The sequence below is a fragment of the Limulus polyphemus genome, unplaced genomic scaffold (assembly GCF_000517525.1).
Source record: "Limulus polyphemus unplaced genomic scaffold, Limulus_polyphemus-2.1.2 Scaffold80, whole genome shotgun sequence".
In the NCBI taxonomy this organism is placed as follows: Eukaryota; Metazoa; Arthropoda; class Merostomata; order Xiphosura; family Limulidae; genus Limulus; species Limulus polyphemus.
Genome location: NW_013665690.1, coordinates 194,195 through 212,510, shown reverse-complemented (window position 1 = coordinate 212,510; position 18,316 = coordinate 194,195). Strand labels below are relative to the sequence as shown.

The following is an 18,316-nucleotide window of genomic DNA, read 5'->3' as shown; positions in this document are numbered from 1 at the left end:
CAGTAAAACTAACATTGTTTGCATCCCATAAAATATAAGCATTTTGATATGCACTTTGGGGCCTTGGGTGTGTGATAAGAGCGATGGTTAACTCCCACTATTTGATTAGAGTAGCTTAAGAACTGGTGGTAGGTGGGGTGGCACTCACTAGATGTCTTTCCTTTAGTTTTTCACCTCAAAATTAAGGATGGCTAGTGCAAATACTCCTTTATTAGCTTTGTGCAAGATTCAACAAATAAACTATGATAATTAATAGGATCTTTCTTGAGGCCTTTTCCTGAAGAGAAAGTAATTTATATCTCAGTGTTCAGAAACTGTTTAGATACATTAAATTCAGAGTTGAGTTTTTAATTTGGTATTTATTCAACTTGTAATACAGGAATTCTGTTTTCAAACTTTAGAGTAGAAATTTATTGACTAATGTACAACATTCAAGTGTAAGTACATTTTAATGTTATCTCAGTTAAAATCAATAAGCATTAAACAAAATCCTTGTCAACAATTTCATTTGATATTTATATTTAGAATATTTTTTTTCACCAAAAGGTCATATTAAATGTTCCTTGTTTATATTTTCTGAACTTTATCTACTTATTTTGTAGTCGTAAAGTGATGTCTTTGTGGTTTTTAACTCCTTGTCTGAAATGTGCTTTTTGCTGTAACCTCTAAAGCTGTAATTGGGAAGGACAGAACCAGTAGTATAGTGTTACTAGAGTGGACCGTAACATCGCTTCTATGCTTTTATTACTTTTTACTTTAAAAAGAACATACTAATAATATTTTATGATGTCAAGATGCTATATAAAATACAGATGATATACCAGTTGCATTTTTATGACTCGGATATGCCATCTGGCTATGTAATATAAATTGATAAGTCGCTGATAGTTATAAACAAACTAAATGTCTGAAATGCAGTCTCCATATGTATGTATAATCCAAGGGCTGTAATTTTATTAGGATTTAGTTGGTTCTTTGGCACAAAAGGTTTTACCACCACACTGTTTAGGTTTACATACTTTACAGATATCACAAAATAAACATTGTTTTGGTATTTAACTATTTCCAGTCTGCACCATACTAAAATGCAATCTTAGTGAGATGGTTTTTAGCCTTTGATAACTCTAAACCAACAGTACAATCTACATAAAAGTTGTGATTTTATACTTTAATATTTATATTACTTGTCATTAGTTTGTATACTTCACCTTTTAATTATCATTGCAAAGTTTTATCATATTCAACACCAGAAAGTCTGAGAAAAACTACCATAGACAAGATGTCTCTATTGATTACAGATAAAAGAACTTGGAGATGATAAAAACTGATTATCAGTTTGAGAAAATTGAACAGTAATATGCTTTGGATGATAGTTTTGTTTTAAGGAGTGAAATATACTAAAAAATATATATATTGTATATACTCTTATTTTCAGTAGTAAAAGAGCATTTATATGAACATACGTAAACTTTAAGAAATGATATCTGGTATATTTAAAAGTCCAGTTTATTATGTTGACATGAAGTAGTCAGCATTATACTGAATGAAAACTTTCCTGAAACTGCTCTTTCATAGGCATTCTTAATGAAAATTTACATTATAGGTTTGGAAAATAAATGAAAATTGATGTTTCTCTGCCTACTAGACAGCTGAGCTCCCAACTTTAATGCCACTTGCTACTTCTCATCTACCTCTGGTGACTGATAGTCGTCTTCATCTTTTGTGGCCTCAGCCACGGAGAATCGTACAAACTGAAGGCCACAACTTTATACCCAAAGAACAGTTTGGAGTTCACTTTCTTCAGAGTACAGGAAATGGTATTAAAACTAGTATTTTCTAGCATTACTATATGAGATGGAACATCATGCTTAATTGCAGAGTTTATATCTGTTATGGATTTAAAACAAGATTTTTGCAAACTTTTTAGTAACATGCTAAAAAATATATACAGTCAAAAAATAGTCCATCACTTGGAATAAGCATAAAGAATTTTCAACTTTCTTGCTTTGACAACTTACATGTTTTATGTCTTAAGCTAGTTCTTTGTGTAGGAGGATAATAAGTATTATACATATAAACAACTATATCTCAGCTAAAAATGTGAGAAATATGTAAATATAAGCTGTTCTGAAAGGAAAATTTAATTTCTGACCAAACATTTTCTTTTAATTTTTTAAGAAGGTTTAGTTGCAATATTCACCTAATTTTTTTCTTTTGTTCAAAATTTTTTTCAATTTATGTATTCATGACCAGTGATGTTTAAGATTAGTTTTAAACTCTTGCCATTGTGGCAATTATGCCAGTAACTGAACTGTCAGGTTTAGTTTGTTCTCTCCACAATCTAAAGGATAAAAAACTTACTATATCATTTTATTTTATGTAAATACCTTTTTTTTATTGTATTTGCTCAACAAATCAAAGTGCTAAGTAATATTCTCTTGTGGTTTGATAATACAGGAAACATTTCTCTGATGTATTTGTGTAAGATGCGGCTTGTTATATATTTTGTGTATTTAACCCTAAAAGTTATGCAGCTATTCTTCTGGGCTAGTTTAGATAGATTGCTACAGAAAACAAGTGAAGGGAAAAATCTTAAAAATTAGTTTAAGTAAAATCTTACACTTTCTATTATCTATTTTCAGCTATTAACAAACTATTTGTTTTGCATTTTTTAAATTAGATTTATTGTTAGCCACCAAATCTTACTTACATGTACTTCTCTTTAGTTTTGAATACAAGGAATCTGTAGTTCTTAAACAAGATCAACTTTTTATCTGTTTTTTTTAGTTTTATTAGCCGTTATAGATTTAATTTTGACTTAAGTGTCTTACAATAGTGATATTTACTTAAAATTAGTTACACAGTTACAAATCAATCATTTAAAATGCTCAGTTATCATCTTAAAAACTAATGCATGTGTTAGGTTTTGGAGGTAGATACAAATAATACTCATGCTGGGACCTGAGCCTGTTATATTCACTTGTCTCATTTTAATGGGATTAATTTAATTTTTCACATAATTAGCAGATGAACTCAGAAACACTATATGTATTCTTAAGAAAGAAAAACAATACATATTTATGTAGTACTTTTTTTTCTTCTGAAATTAACCCTAGATTACAACTGAATCTGGATTACTGTTGTACTTTGCCACTATTAACTAATGAGGCTAATATATTTATTTTGTATCATTATATTATTTCTATTTTTTCAGTAATTATTTTTTTGTGTCTTCTTACAGTATCTGTTCATGCTATACAAGAGATCTGGGAAATTCATCGTACAGAACTGCAAACACTAGGTTATCAACTGAATATAGATGGTATACTACCTGCTTCCAGTAGTCCTGAAGCTAGAATCATCTGTTTGGTGAATCCAGCACTGTTTGCTCATAATGAAAGTTACAGAGTTGCAGTGACTTCTTCTCAAGTAAGATTTTATTATTATTATTATTTTTCAAATGGCAAATTTAGCACTCTTTCATCCTTACATTTTAAAGTTAAAGGGTAGCAGCTACTCCATCAAAGTTATTTCTCATATTTTTTAATTGCTTTAATAGTGAATCCAGCAATAATTTTTCATACAGAAGCTATAAGGTTAGTAATGATTATTTAATGATATGTTCAGAACATAAAATTTATAATTTTATTGGTGGTTAAAATTAGTCACCATTGTTGGACAACTGATAGTAGTTAGTAGTTCCATTGGTAGCCTTGATATTTATGTTGAAAAACATTAACCTAGTTTTATACATGGTAAGATTTCCCTATTTTTGTTCTTTAAAACCTCAAAATATAGTTTCATAGCTTTAACTGAAATGTAATCATCTTACAAACATCAATGAAAATATTTTTTTTAATTACATCATTCTCAACAGTGCTTCTATAGGTCAGGCTCCTAGGATTTGGGCTTTATGGCAGACCTTAATATATAACATCATTATGGAATGAGCTAAAACCCTATTTTTAGTGTTTTTAGGTTGAACTAAAATTTCAGACAGTTTTAAGAAAAAAATTCACAGATTTAGTAATGCTATCACAAGTTTTTGACTCCCATAGTACGCAGTAGTTAACTTAGTCTTTTTTGGTGGACATCCACCTTAGAAGATGTATCTGTGGTGTTGTTGACTTACCTTCTTGTCCTTTTGGCTAAAATCAAGTGTAGTTTGTTGTGTTCTTGTTCTTTGTTTTCAGCATAGATACAAATGCCTTGGCATCAGTGGGATAATTCTCCTCACTTTGATCAGTGTTACTATTCTTCTTGAACTCTACAAGAGCTTTAGCAGGTGCAATTGAGTAATTGGATGCTGCAGTAATATCTGTAATGATTGTTTGATATGGTTCCTGAATACCTTTGGGTTTCAACTGCAGTGTACCATGCTTCTTGTACTTTGCTGTCAAAGACATAATTCATGTTCTAATCTCAGTATCACTTGGCAAATCCAGTTCACTGGGGATATTTCCATTGTAGCTCTTCAAGCATTCTTCCCGGTCCCATTTTGTTACGCTTGTCATTAATGCCTCTCATAAACATCTCGTCAGTATCATCTTTGGAACTGTCAATGTATTTTGCTCCATAGATAAGCCCATATGCAGGTTGCTTTGACCAACCATGCAAGATTGTTTCTGGGATGAAATTGATGTCATCATAATCCAATTCAGAATCATTCACTGATGATGTTATCTGATTTTGTTTTATAGTATTAATGAAATCCACATGACCTTGATCAATGTTTTAATGTGCATTTTGTCACAGGTCCTTGTAGCTCACAATGATTGCCATCATTCATTGGCTCTGGTTCATTTTGTTTATCAAAAACATCACTTTCACCATTCTTGTTTTCATCTTGAGCACCATTTTCTTGATCATTCACACCTACAGATGACATTGGGTGAAATGGGTCTTTCAAATCAACTACGAAAGAGTTCATGCCAGAATACTTGTAAATATGAAGTCTAGCTCCATCAAGCACTACCTCACTGCATTGAGAAATTTTCTCAAAGAACTGGAATGCTTCCTTGTATTCAACCTGAAGCTCAGACACTTTCTCATGATCAAGTGTGAACAAAGACACCATAGTAGTTGCTAGTCCACCATTGCTCTGAAGTTCTATGCATAGTTCCCTGGGAGAGATTACATTGTTCCCCATATTGACATAATTCAACACATGACACATTGCAACAGGAAAATGTACATCAGTGTATCCTTTTCCGTCTTGTGTGTCGGTATGCACAAACGATTGTAATTCAAACCATGGTGGTGAGCTAACAGTAACATTCCAAGTATTAGAGAACCATTCTGATAGTACATTGCATTGTCCAATTGAAGGTACAATTTCTTAACATTGGGACGATCCTTTTTCATTTGCATCAAAACACCTTGGAACAGTAAGAAGACAGTGTCCCAATCTTGCTGTGAATCACTACCAGAAATATGATTGTAATATGAAATCCTGAAAGTTCTATCTGAACTGTCTACAACAGGGTGAGTGTACACCATGGTTCCATGCCAACTCAGCCCTTTCTTCCTGTAATGTTCAATAGTTTTCTCATGGAAATACTCAGGTTCCTACTTCATTTTGTAGTCCATGACAATAAGTGCTTTATCAGGTTCAAGGTTCTCATGAATTGATTGAATCCTCCAACATTTATTCTTCACTTGAATACGATGAGTCAAAAAAATTTGAATTAGTGCGCACAATCCTTCAGTAGTCCAAGACAGTCTGAATGCATGCTTTAGCAAATAATGAATTGTATGAACCGACACCTGACATTTCTGACAACTATTGACAATAGCAACACCTGCTTCAGAAGTTGCATAGCCAAGCGCATATTGGACATTGTGACTGGCTGCACAATCATACTTAAAGAAATGTTCAAGCCTTGTCAGCATTTTGCAGGATATTTACTTTACAGCCTCCACTGTAATTCAACCAACGATGCATTCCAAACACCAATATTGTCATATAAAAATATACTAGCGGCATAGTCAACAGTCTTTTGCGCCTTCAGGTCAAATGATATCAAAGCAGAAACTACTTTTCTGAAAGAGCTATGAGATATCCTGTCTGCTGCATTCGGGAACTGTTCCAAATAACATGATAAATGTACTCTGCTATTTTCTGATGAGGGAAATCAATTGTTTTACCATCTACTTCAACCTTTTTTGTTCCCCAAAATAAAGCTTTCACACTGATTGGGCTCAAGATGAACTCTACTGCTTGCAGTGCAGCTCGCTTACAGTAATGTTGGACAGATCATACTGTAGGTTCTAGCTGAAACACAGACTTCAATCGATGAAAGCGCCATCTAGTTATTTCAAAAGCTTGTTCTCCAATCTTCAATCTCTCTTTCGCTTCCTTGAATGTCATCAACTGATATAGCAGTTCAAGTATACCTTTTCTCTGAATACATTTTTCTGGCAGAGCTTATTGCGCTTCATTGGCAGATGAGAATAGTTTTGTATCATAAAATTTCTTACAAATTGCATTTCCAATCATGTTCATAAGACCATCTGGATCTCATGGGAGTAACATGGTGCATAGAATCTTTAATACAGTTATGCAGAATGCAAGCAATTGATTGTTCTTGTCAAGAGCACTGAAACTTGATGCCTTCTGTTGACCTTCTTCATTTGGAAAGTTTGATATTGGTGTAGATTCGATACCAAAGAACTGCCAAATTGAATAGACATCGTTCCCGCACCCTGTTGGAGTACTATGATAATGCCTTGAATGCCTTGCTTTCACACTTGAGATCTTGGATGATCTGTGTCATTTCTTTGGCATCACAAAATTCAAGGAATCCTCAGAAGCATCGGTAGACATTTCATCTTCATTATTCTCCAATGGAATAGTGTAATCAATCCTTCTCTGTTTCTTTCTTCGTGCCTTTGATTTGCTCTACGTCTGTTTCCCACCTGCTTTTCATGCCATTTTGACCTCTGGGTCTAAACTGTCACATCCACACTGACATCGAGGGCATTTCCCACAAGTACCGCACATACGCACTTTGCACTTACAAGCCATTTTCTTCTTTACCTGTATTAATGTTGCTTTATCAATACAAGATCAGTACACTTTCTCACTGAATGTTGATAGTATGTCAATATCTGTTTTGTGGTCAGCCATGGATCCGGTTTCACAAAGGGTGCAGCAGTCACCTGCTTTTTGTCCAATCAGGTTTGGTAAAAATTTTACCAATAAATATACGATCCATTTGACTTGAAAAATTAGGTTCTGCAAAATCCTGGGTGCCTGGCTTGTGGAAGCGCTGTTATATAATTCCTAGTAAAAATGAGATTTTTTTTGAAGAAAACTACATTTACCTTGGTTAATTTTTTTATAACTCATAGTGAATAAATCTAAGTTGCAATAAATATTTGTTGCAATTTTACAGCAGTGTACTGTAACTTCATTTCTTCTCTGTATTGCTGTGTATCTATGTTTTTGATTGGCAAAAATAACTGAAATGTTGTCCGCCTATTTCTCAAACCACCAGTGAAATGTAGCACAGTATTTTCATCATTTAGAGTTGGTTCTCCTGGAAAGATTTTTATTCATAGTGCAGATAACTACACAACCAGTGAAACTGCTAAAGAAAAAAAGAATTCTGAAACTTACAATAGATTAGAAGAAGACTGGGGATTCTGTGATCATAAGCCAGAGAAGAAGACTAGATTGAGCAGCATTATCTATTTTCTGTGTGAATGTTCTTGTTTAAAACTAAGAATTTAAGAGTAACTTAAATAAAATGAACCTAGATTTGGGCAGTTAGTGAAATTTGAAAATCTCCTAATTGTTTGGTTCATTAAATGATACATTAAAGTAATAGACTACTCTCACATGATTAATCTTCTTATCTTCATCGAGTTTTGTTTTTTATAAAGACATTACCAGACTACCTTTTTTTTATTATGATTTAATTCTTCAGTGTGTTCCTTCATAATCAGCATTTGCATATTTTGTGAAAAAGTTTTTTTGAAATTGTTTTAAAAGATAATTTAAACACTTCCAACTTAGCAAATCACTATTGTTGAGACAACCGCGTAGTTACCATTTTGTTTGTTTCTGAAATATGCAGTGATCCCCATATTGATCTGGTGTAAATCGAAAATGAAAATGTTTTACTATCACTGATAATGTTAATAATGCTTTATTTAAACTAATATTCAATAAATAAGGATTTTAGTCATCAGAATATTGCCTACTGTATTCACTAAACTCAACTAAGCTTATCTGATGTTTTTTCACTGAAGAAACTTTCTGTAGCTTTCAAGCAGATATTGTTTAACAAAAAACATTTTCATGAATGAAAAGAACTTCCAAAGAAATTATGAAAAATTTCCAGCTTTTTTATTTGTTCCTAAGTCTTCTTACTGAATGCCTTTGGTCAGTGATACAGGACCTCTGACTAGAAACTTCCCACTAAACCATAAATTACTGCTCAAAACCATTTTATTTACCGTGACTTGAGAAGTCTATATTGCTTTAGCCAATCATATTTAAACGGCCCGGCATGGCCAGGTGGTTGTGGCGCTTGACTCGCAATCTGAGGGTCGCAGGTTCGAATCCCCGTCACACCAAACATGCTTGCGTTTTCAGCCGTGGGGGCATTATAATGTGACGGTCAATCCCACTATTCGTTGGTAAAAGAGTAGTCCAAGAGTTGGCGGTGGGTGGTGATGACTAGCTACCTTCCCTCTAGTCTTACACTGCTAAATTAGGGATGGCTAGCGCAGATAGCCCTCGTGTAGCTTTGTGCGAAATTCAAAACAAACAAAACAAAACATATTTAAACTTACTTTATAGCTGTTTCCAAAGATGTGTTTCATTAGTTAATGATCAAACTAATTGATATGACATCAGAAAAGGGTGGAAACTAGGCCTGTAAAAAAAATAAGCATAAAAAGAATGGTTTGAGAATACATTTTTTTATATGTTTGAAAAATGTTTAATATAAGTTATTCCATTTAGCAAGATCTGATATTTCTTTATTTTTTCTATAAACATCAGTATTGTTGGTCCTATTTTGAGAAATAATGCAAAATGTATTCAATTAACTGAAACCTGATGAAGATATATGGTCAAAACTAATCGTGGTTTTTAGAGTAATAAAGCTTATTAACTTAATAAAAAAAATTGAAGAAAATCTCTGTAGGTACCATCGAAGAACAATATAAATTATGATAAATTTCATGAACTTTATTATAAATCAGAAAAATACTAAACATAGTAATGACCAGTGAGATTACTATTAGGTAGAGCTTAACATAAGGTACGTATACTTAAAAGTTATGGTTTAAATGCAGTAAGCTGGAGAAGGATCAAAAATCAATAAGCCTAAATTTTAGACAAGAGAAAAGTGGTAAAAAAGAACTGTAGTTGATATGATTTATACTACAAATTTTAAATATATTGGTTATGTACATTTATTTCTTGGGATCGAGTTTACAATTTTTTATGGCCTGGCGAACAGAATGTACACAACTACATTTAGGTGATCAGACACGTGGTTACTTTAGGTCTGTTGTCACTGTACAAAGGGATGATAGAGGTAGAGAAGAATATGATTATTTTGTGTGCTCAACAATATCCTAGTACAAAGTGAACCAACAATTTATTAATTTGAATCAGCAAAAGGCCAATTCCACTAACCTCTAACCATGTTTTAGTACATGTTTATTTGTTATTGCACATTAAGCCAAATAATTAAATTTTGAGTTTATGGTAACATTATCAGGAAAAATTGAGGTAGGTATGTTGTTTTTTACCAGCATTTCTCTTTATTAAACATTACACTGCATTGTAGTATAACATTATCAAAATAGATCATGTTTTTCATCATTCTGTCAAATCAAGAATTGAGTTACTTTTAGGTTTTTAAGTTTTGTATAATTTTTTTAAAACAAATATTGTTGTTATTTTCCTTCTTATAACATATTTACTACCAAAAAGATCTATGGATAAAAGGCTGAAGTCTTTGATACTAATAACAGTTGCCCTAATAGACTTTCAGTTGAATTACACTTACAATTAGTGCAAGATGCCTACTTAAAGCAAAACTAAAAAATCAACCTGCTAATCAGTATAACTTATTAAATATACTTTTCTTACGTTCTTATAATGTCCCCCAGTGGCACAACGGTATGTCTGTGGACTTACAATGCTAGAAACCGGGTTTCGATTCCTGTGGTGGGCAGAGTACAGCCCATTGTGTAGCTTTGTGTTTATAAAAAAAACACTTGTATAAACATAAGAATGCACTGTTTCATCAATTCAGTACCCTGACCCTTAATGATATTTTTGGCCGTAATTCTAGTAATAGCTCACAAGGATTGGTCACCTTAAAAGAAGTAGGTTAGTCCTAAATACATATATTAAGCTAACAACATAAAAACAATCTCTATAATAAAAGTATAATAATCATAAGTAAAATTAAAAATCTAATAATTAGATATATCAACCTTTTGGATACAGATAGGTAAAAGTGTGCAACATCACTCAGGAAACAAAACATTAGCAGTGAAACTAGTTTAATATTAAATCCAGCAGACACTGTCTTTTTCTATATACGATGTTACATGTTTTTTCACTGGTTTTAGAAACTGGCTTTTTCTTTCTATGATTTGATGTTTGTTTCTCTATAAGTACAACAAATGCTGATTCTACATCTGATTTTATATTTATTTGTTATTGAATCCAACACTTTTTTTGTTATGATAAAATACAAAGGATATGGATGAGTTATTTTCAACTACATTTGAATATATATTTTTATTTTAACGTTTGTGACCAGAGAATAATAATAATAATGATATGCCCATCATTATAATTTCATCCTAGATTAGGATTATTGGAGGAGATTTGGCTGGCCTTCATCACGCGATTAACTCACTGATGCAGCTGTTGAGGTTATATTCTGGAGAAGAAGGAATACCAACGGTTTTTGTGAGTTTGATTATAATAACTGTTAAGCACAGGTTTAATATGAATTCTGGATTGCAAGTTGAAAAATCATATAGTATCATATTATCAAGGAAAGAAATGTTTGCTTTTAAATTTTCTAAAGCTTTTCATAAAAATGTACATAACATTTCTAACAAAAAATTTAATTGTATATCCACCAATAGGAAATCAGTATCCAAGTTATATTTTTGCTTATTAAAATGAAATTGTAAAACTTTCCAATCAATAATGATCATGTACTAACCAGTAAAATATACTACTGTTACATTCATTTGATGATATGTTCATAAAAATCTTCATTAACACTGTGTATTTCATGATTTTTTTTTAGATAGATGATTCTCCAAACTTAAAGCATCGTGGTGTATTGATTGATGTTTCTTCTGAAGCTAGAATTCCTACATTGGTAAGATATCCAATTTTTAGTTTTTTTCAGACTTGTCAAGAAGGTGCAAAATTATGCCTTAAAAAATATAATTGATTTTGGTACGTTATTCAGAGAATAAGCAATTAAACTAAAAATAACTAAACAACTAATGTATTTCATAGCAATTTTGTTGTGTATTTCTTATTGTTATTTAACAAAATATGCAATTCTGATATAAAATAATCTTGGTTATTGGGAGATAATTTCCACAAATTAAGCTATTTCCTATTTTCTTGAAATCTATTTGTGGTGAAATTATTGATTTTTAAAATTATCAGTACTTGAAGGATTAAATAAAAATATGCATATGATTTCTTAGTTTAATTTTTAATAAATATTTTTGATTTTTACTGCATGCCTAATTAATATAAATCATTTAAACTTTAATATAAATTTAAACATTAAGATCATTGTTTGGGGTAATAGTTTGAATTAGTAATCTAGAAGAAAAGGTAGATTTTCTTTATAATAACATAGACAGTAATGAAAATAGTTACTGGAAAACAAGTGTTATGTATATGGTGAACTTATTAAAGATGCACAGCATTATCACAGAAGATACAAATGAAAGTGATTAACTTGTACGGTGCACTGGTATTTAGTATGTAAGCCCTTTGCTATACCCATAATATGACACTTATTGTATAGTATTAGCAAACAATTATGAAATATTTTTCCAAATGTCCTGTATTACTTCCCACACTTTGTCCAACTTTTTCAGTCACTTTTTGACCTCAATTTTTATATAAACCTGTACAGTCTCAAGAATATTTGTATCGAGACTTTGTGTAGACCAAGACATGGTTGTGGATCTTTCATCGGGCCACTTAACTGTAAAGATATCATTGAAACTGTTATATGTTGTGAGAATTGTTTTAAGGGAATGCATTAGGAATCAGAATCTGCATGTACTTGTCAGTTATTAGGGTGCAGTCAGTTCTTTGTAGATCACTGACACCATTGGCTAACATTCAGCCACAAACTTGTACTGATCTTTCACCAGTTATTTCTTCCAGTATTCTTAACAACTCAGTAACTTTGATCAGTATCTTGAATAAGCTGGATGTCTTTGGGTTAATGTACAATTCAAATTATTGGGAATACAATTTACTTACACTGAAATCGAGTATTGGAAGTTCTCCATACTGCTAGATGACTTTTGAAGCAGTGGTTAGATGAAGACTCAAAGCTGATTCTTGAAATAGCTGGACACTGACTGCAGGCTTTCTGGAATAGACTACTTGCTCTTAGTTTAAGCCACTTTTTATACAATAGAGACAGGACATTGTCAAAGCTTCTAGAATCATAACTACAACTAATGCACATAATTTATTTTGCACTCCACATTGATTTTGCACCAAGCATGAAATAATACAGGGTCAGTTTTAGATTGTTGTTCATCACTGTGCATAGTAACTAAAAGTCCTAGGATCATCCAGTCTCATGACTGCACATATTTTCCTGCCTTGAGAACCATAGTTTTTTTACAGGATACATGATACAATTTTGTACAGATTTTTCAACTTCTATAAACATCTTGCCAACTTGATAACTTAAGTAAGGCCTGAGTACTGAGATACAAAAGACTGTCTAGCCTTTTGATAAACACTTATTAGTATTTTGTATTCCATTTCTGTTTCTTTCCTTACAATGTTAGGTACGTCATTAGCATTCTTTTAGCTATATTGTAACTTACTACATTATGCAAAATAGAAAAAACAACAACAAATTTTATTTGTTTGCATTATGGATTATATTAGTTAGTTGATAAAACAATTCATAAATTCTGTTCCTCTGCTCATGTGCTTCAGGTTGTTGCTAAGCGATTCAAACGTGGATTCACCTTTAAAGATTGCACATCTTGAAGATTTTAGTTATTCTACTGTTTGTGGTCTGATACCCATTTCATCTTTTTGGTTTGGATACTTCTTCTTAGCAGTGGTTTTTAACCCTATTGTGATGACGTACTTACATAATAAGTAGGTGATGTAACTCCCATGAAATGTCTTTCCAAAAATCCAACTAGTGGATGAAATTGTTTGAAATTTGACAAGAACTTTTCTAAAGGTATTTAGTTTCAGAAGAACAAAATATTTTATTTTTTCTGCTATTTTAAATAAACATTCACTATCTCATGTAATTATTTGAACTCAGACTCTGAATAATTCAATTCTATTTTTTATCTTACAGTTTTCACATTTCATTTTCATAATCTGTAGAACCTCCTATCGCTTCCGCACATCTAGCTTTTCTAAGCCTTCTCCAGTGAGAGGACAACATTTAAACATAATAAAAATTATTAAACCTTTCAATTATGAATTTTAAAACAAATAATACAAAATTAAATAAATTATAAAAGTTAGACCTATTCACAATTGTCTCTCTAATTATGGCATATTTAGTTAAAAATCCACTAAGTGCTATAGTTGATCAAGCAGACAACAATAGTACAGGCAGTTACATATAACAATTGGTGGATTATAGTGTAAACTGAACTCTTGCTAATGACTATATACACTTGTATCAACTAACTACCTGTACATTGTAAATTTCACGGCAAAGTATACAAGGTGAATGTGGCAAAATTTATTACTCTTTTTCCAGTACATGCAGCTGAAAGACTATCTTATGTGTCACTAGTTCAAATAGATGTACATTTCCATCTAGAAACTCATGTACAGGACTAAGCATCTGTGTTACAAGATAGCCCCTGCAATAGTTGAGAGTTTTCATAGCTCATGATTCATGTGACAAGAAAACTGCAGTTTAAGTATGAAACAAAGAAATTAAACATAGATAACATAAAAATCCACTTTATAACATACATTGTAATGTTAATTTCATTGACCTAAATAGAGAGTAAAGTAGTTTAACTAAACTTTGAATGTAACTCAGTAACATGAGCAGAAAGAAATTTCAAAAATGGCATTGTTACAATAGGGTTAATCAGCTAAGCATTCATTGAGGACAATTCATGCTGATATATATCTTATTGTTCCCAAGATAACATACACACCTGTATTTTACAGCAAGGTCTGATATAAAACATACCCAGAGATACTTAACATCACTTTTGGAGAGTTCAAGTTTTCTACCTTGACAACTTCTATTACTGTTATTAACAGTGTCAGTTTAACTTACCCTTATCTGCTCCTACTGACATGTGAAGTCTTTTATCATAATTTTTAACTTGGATTACCCTTGACCAGGCAAAACTTTTATCTGTACATTCTTTTCTTGTGGTATTTCACTTCTGGGAGCTATGACTGGAATTATATTTCTAATACTGTGTATAGTGTGATTGCTCGTACTTTCATAGGCCTTATACTGGTGTGGCACTTTTTGATTAGTTGGAAGACTGTTCTGACATTTGGGTAATATTTGTCTTTTATGCCTACATTTTTGTCACCCTTTCCATAATTATTTCTAATACTATATGTGTATGTGTGTATAAATATATATATATATATATACACACATATCTTTTATCCTTCTTCCTCACAGGAAACTTTGAAAGGACAAATTGATATTCTTTCATCAGTGAAAATAAATCAAGTAAGTTACTTTTGTTCATAATGTATTTCAGTGATCATCAAGTTCTTGGTGATTCAGTTTATGAAAGATGACATTAGTTATAAATGTAATATCCTTGATTCAATAAATTAAACAGAAAGAGAAAATTATTTTCAAGCTGTTGCTTGTGAAATATTTCATTTGTGATGGTTTCTTTTCATCTATTTCAGTTGCATCTTTATGTAAGGTTTGCTCTCAGGGACAATTGGCAAGTTCCTTATAGTAATAAGTAAGTAATTAACTGTTTTGTAAAGTTGTGGGTAGATAATTGGGAATTAAATTTAATATGAATGTATGTACTATTTATTATATCACTTTTGTGTGTTAGTTAATACATATGCATGTAACTGAGCTCCAGAAAAACAAACAGCAATATTGATATAACATCAGCTTATTTTTTCTACACCAAGGGAAACCATATCTGATTTTTTTTATAACAATAAGTACTTTATTGTGAACCTATGAGCTTGGTCCGAGAGACCGACCTTGTAACCATTTTGTGCTTTTTATACTTTTCATGCTATAAATTTTAATACAATAAGCATATCTTAACAAAATTTTGCATATTATCAGTAAACATTACAAAGCTTTCATATGCAAAATCTCAAATTTTTAAGTAATGTTTTTCTTTTCAAATGTTGACTATTCAACATACAAAGTAAGTTTGATTTTAACATTAAAAATACTTTTATGAATAAGAAAATTTTCAAATTTCACATGCGAGATCTTTATAACCTTCAGATAATTATCAAACCTTTTTTTAGAGAGAAATTTATATTTTTTCTGTTATTTTCACAATTGTATCTAAGTACAGGATTGGTCAATTTGCAGTCATGTTAGCATATCCAAGAATATAAAACTGGCCTTTACAAAATGACCTGTCTTAGCTGTGTTCTAGTGGACCAGTATTTTGTAAAATACAGTCTCATTTCAGTTATAATACATTATATATGTATATACATTATTACTATTTACAAACAAGTTCTTAAACGTATTTTTCTTAAAACATACAACAGTAAATAAAGAAGTAAAGAAAACAGTTATCTTTTTCCAGTTACAAACTTTGTACTTGTTTGCTGCTTGCCATAATTGCTAAGCCTTGTAAAATTTTGCACGTGATGGATGTACAACAAAATAATTTTTTAGGTTTTATATATGCATTTTGAAATAACAAAAAATCATATATTATTATATCAATACCACAGAATTCCACTATAATTTATGAAGCTTAGTAACTAAGCTGTATTTGGGTCTAAAAAACTAAGATGTTTTCGAGCTCACTAATGTCTTACCTCACTGCCTAGAATCTATGTAAAAAAGAAAGTTTCCTATGTAAGTACTTTGCAAAGGCTTAGAAAACCAATAGGGGGGACATTCTGAGTTTTTGAATAGTTATACACAAGTCACTGGGCAAAGTACATGTATGTAAGCAAGTATTTTCGAAAATGAAAGAGGTGGGTGGGGCCATCTTCTTTGATTCAATAACTATATTAATATCTCAGAAAATTGAAAAGATAGGAGGTTCTTATCTTATTTTCCAGCTTGTCAATATCGGTAACTTGAGTATCTAATTCGTAAGAAACTATGAACTTTGAAGTTGGGGAGAATGTGCATATTTGTAAATGTTATGTACAATCACTACTTCTACAATTTGATAATAGTTGTAAACTATTAGTGGAAACTATTATTTCAGTGGAAAAAAATGATGCTGATTTTGCTAATTAATGTAGTGTTGATTATTTATGCACATCATGAGACCAGGCCAGGATCATTAGGATAATCTATATTATGACAGTAGGCCATCATTAGTAGGATAATCTGTGTCATGACAGTAGACAAACAAAAAAACAGCATTTTTATATGCCCGCTGTTTAATAGTTATTATATCTTGTGAGTTGGGAAGTAGCTTTTCTCATTTGACAATGAACTCTAGTACTGAGTCAAAAGCATCATTAAAAGTACAAATATGGCTACAAAAAATACTTGTTGGTGGCATTGAAACTGCATTTTTAAAATCAGGTGCTGTGTATTTAATATGGACTTAGTAGTATTATATGGTTTGTGATTGAGTAAAATGTTATATATATATAAATGTCTTGAATGTCTTTCTCTCCCTATATCTCTCTCTCGCTCTGTGGGTCTGTTCCTTATGCACGACCACATCTTTAAAATTACAATCTCTAAACTCGGGGTACATTGTGCGGGAAGTAATGTGTGATATGTGGCTGCAGCCTCAGAAGCTGCAACTTAAGGCCAAAGTGACCAATATAGCAATTTTTGGTAAACAGGATGATCAGTTGGTCTCAAATTGAAAAGATTGGACTTTTTTCAGTTATGTGTGATCAAGAGAGCTATTATTTATATTTTTTTCTCTGTGTGAGGGTTTCTCTTAATCAATCTATCTATGATCAAATATGTGTCAATACAACTTAAAAACTTCGTGGAACCTTCATTTGTTCTCTCCCTCTCTCTTTCTTCTACACATACATGCATACTTTCTAACTCTCCTTTTTCTCAAACATGCATGTACACTTCCTTAACTAAATAGGCTTGCATGTACTTACAAGAATCAGCTATATGATTTTCCCAGTTTTTCCCAACACAGAAACTAAATGATGAGCCCTTTCACGGGTATGTGTTAACATTTCATGCGTCACCCTGTACTTCAAGTGCTTAATTTTATTTAAAATAATTTTGTATATATATATTACTCTTCATTATTACAGAAGCCACTTTGAAAACTTAATTTGTATATAGAAATATTATATGGAAGGAAGGAGTAAAACAAACTAAACTGTTGTCATATAATACAATGTATGATATATCAACTCAGTTCAAACTGAGTAAGATTTTAAAATCTTTGTTCTATAATCCATGTAAAAGCTATGAAGCTAGTGGATTGATAGGTACACACGACCATATTGATAGGTACACATAATAGCATAATACTTTGTCTTTGTCTTCTCTAGAGATCTACTGGAGTTAGACTACTACTGTTGTCAGAGGTTTGTAACTGTAGTGCCAACCCTTGATACTGATGGACATGTAGCTTTTGATCAGCTACCTGAAGTGTACAGGGCTTTTCAGGATTTGTTAGCTTGTTTTAGTTGTTTACAGTAAGTTGCGTTGTACATTGTTATTAGTATTTCCCACTGTGCATAATTTTAAATTTCTTTACAGTAATTATAGTATTTTGGCACTTGTGTATAAAGTTAAAATCACAAATAATATTCAACGTTAAACTGGTACACAATTAAAAACATTTTATTTAGGCTTATCTATGGCCTTCAAAAGTTGACGACTCTACATGTTTCGACATTACAATGTTGTAACTTCAAAACATGTAGAGT

The 18,316-nt window shown here is 31.6% G+C and overlaps 1 protein-coding gene across 2 annotated transcripts in view; it reads left to right on the top strand.

Moving 5' to 3' along the window:
• Positions 1–18,316, top strand: part of LOC106467382 — a 56,506-nt gene that overhangs the window by 23,209 nt on the left and 14,981 nt on the right. For both annotated transcript variants that reach the window (XM_022396218.1, XM_022396224.1), the window contains 7 exons: positions 1,646–1,817; positions 3,242–3,429; positions 10,844–10,948; positions 11,298–11,372; positions 14,898–14,948; positions 15,137–15,195; positions 17,936–18,082. In XM_022396218.1, the coding sequence (XP_022251926.1) occupies positions 1,646–1,817; positions 3,242–3,429; positions 10,844–10,948; positions 11,298–11,372; positions 14,898–14,948; positions 15,137–15,195; positions 17,936–18,082 (797 nt within the window). The remainder of the gene's footprint in view (positions 1–1,645; positions 1,818–3,241; positions 3,430–10,843; positions 10,949–11,297; positions 11,373–14,897; positions 14,949–15,136; positions 15,196–17,935; positions 18,083–18,316) is intronic.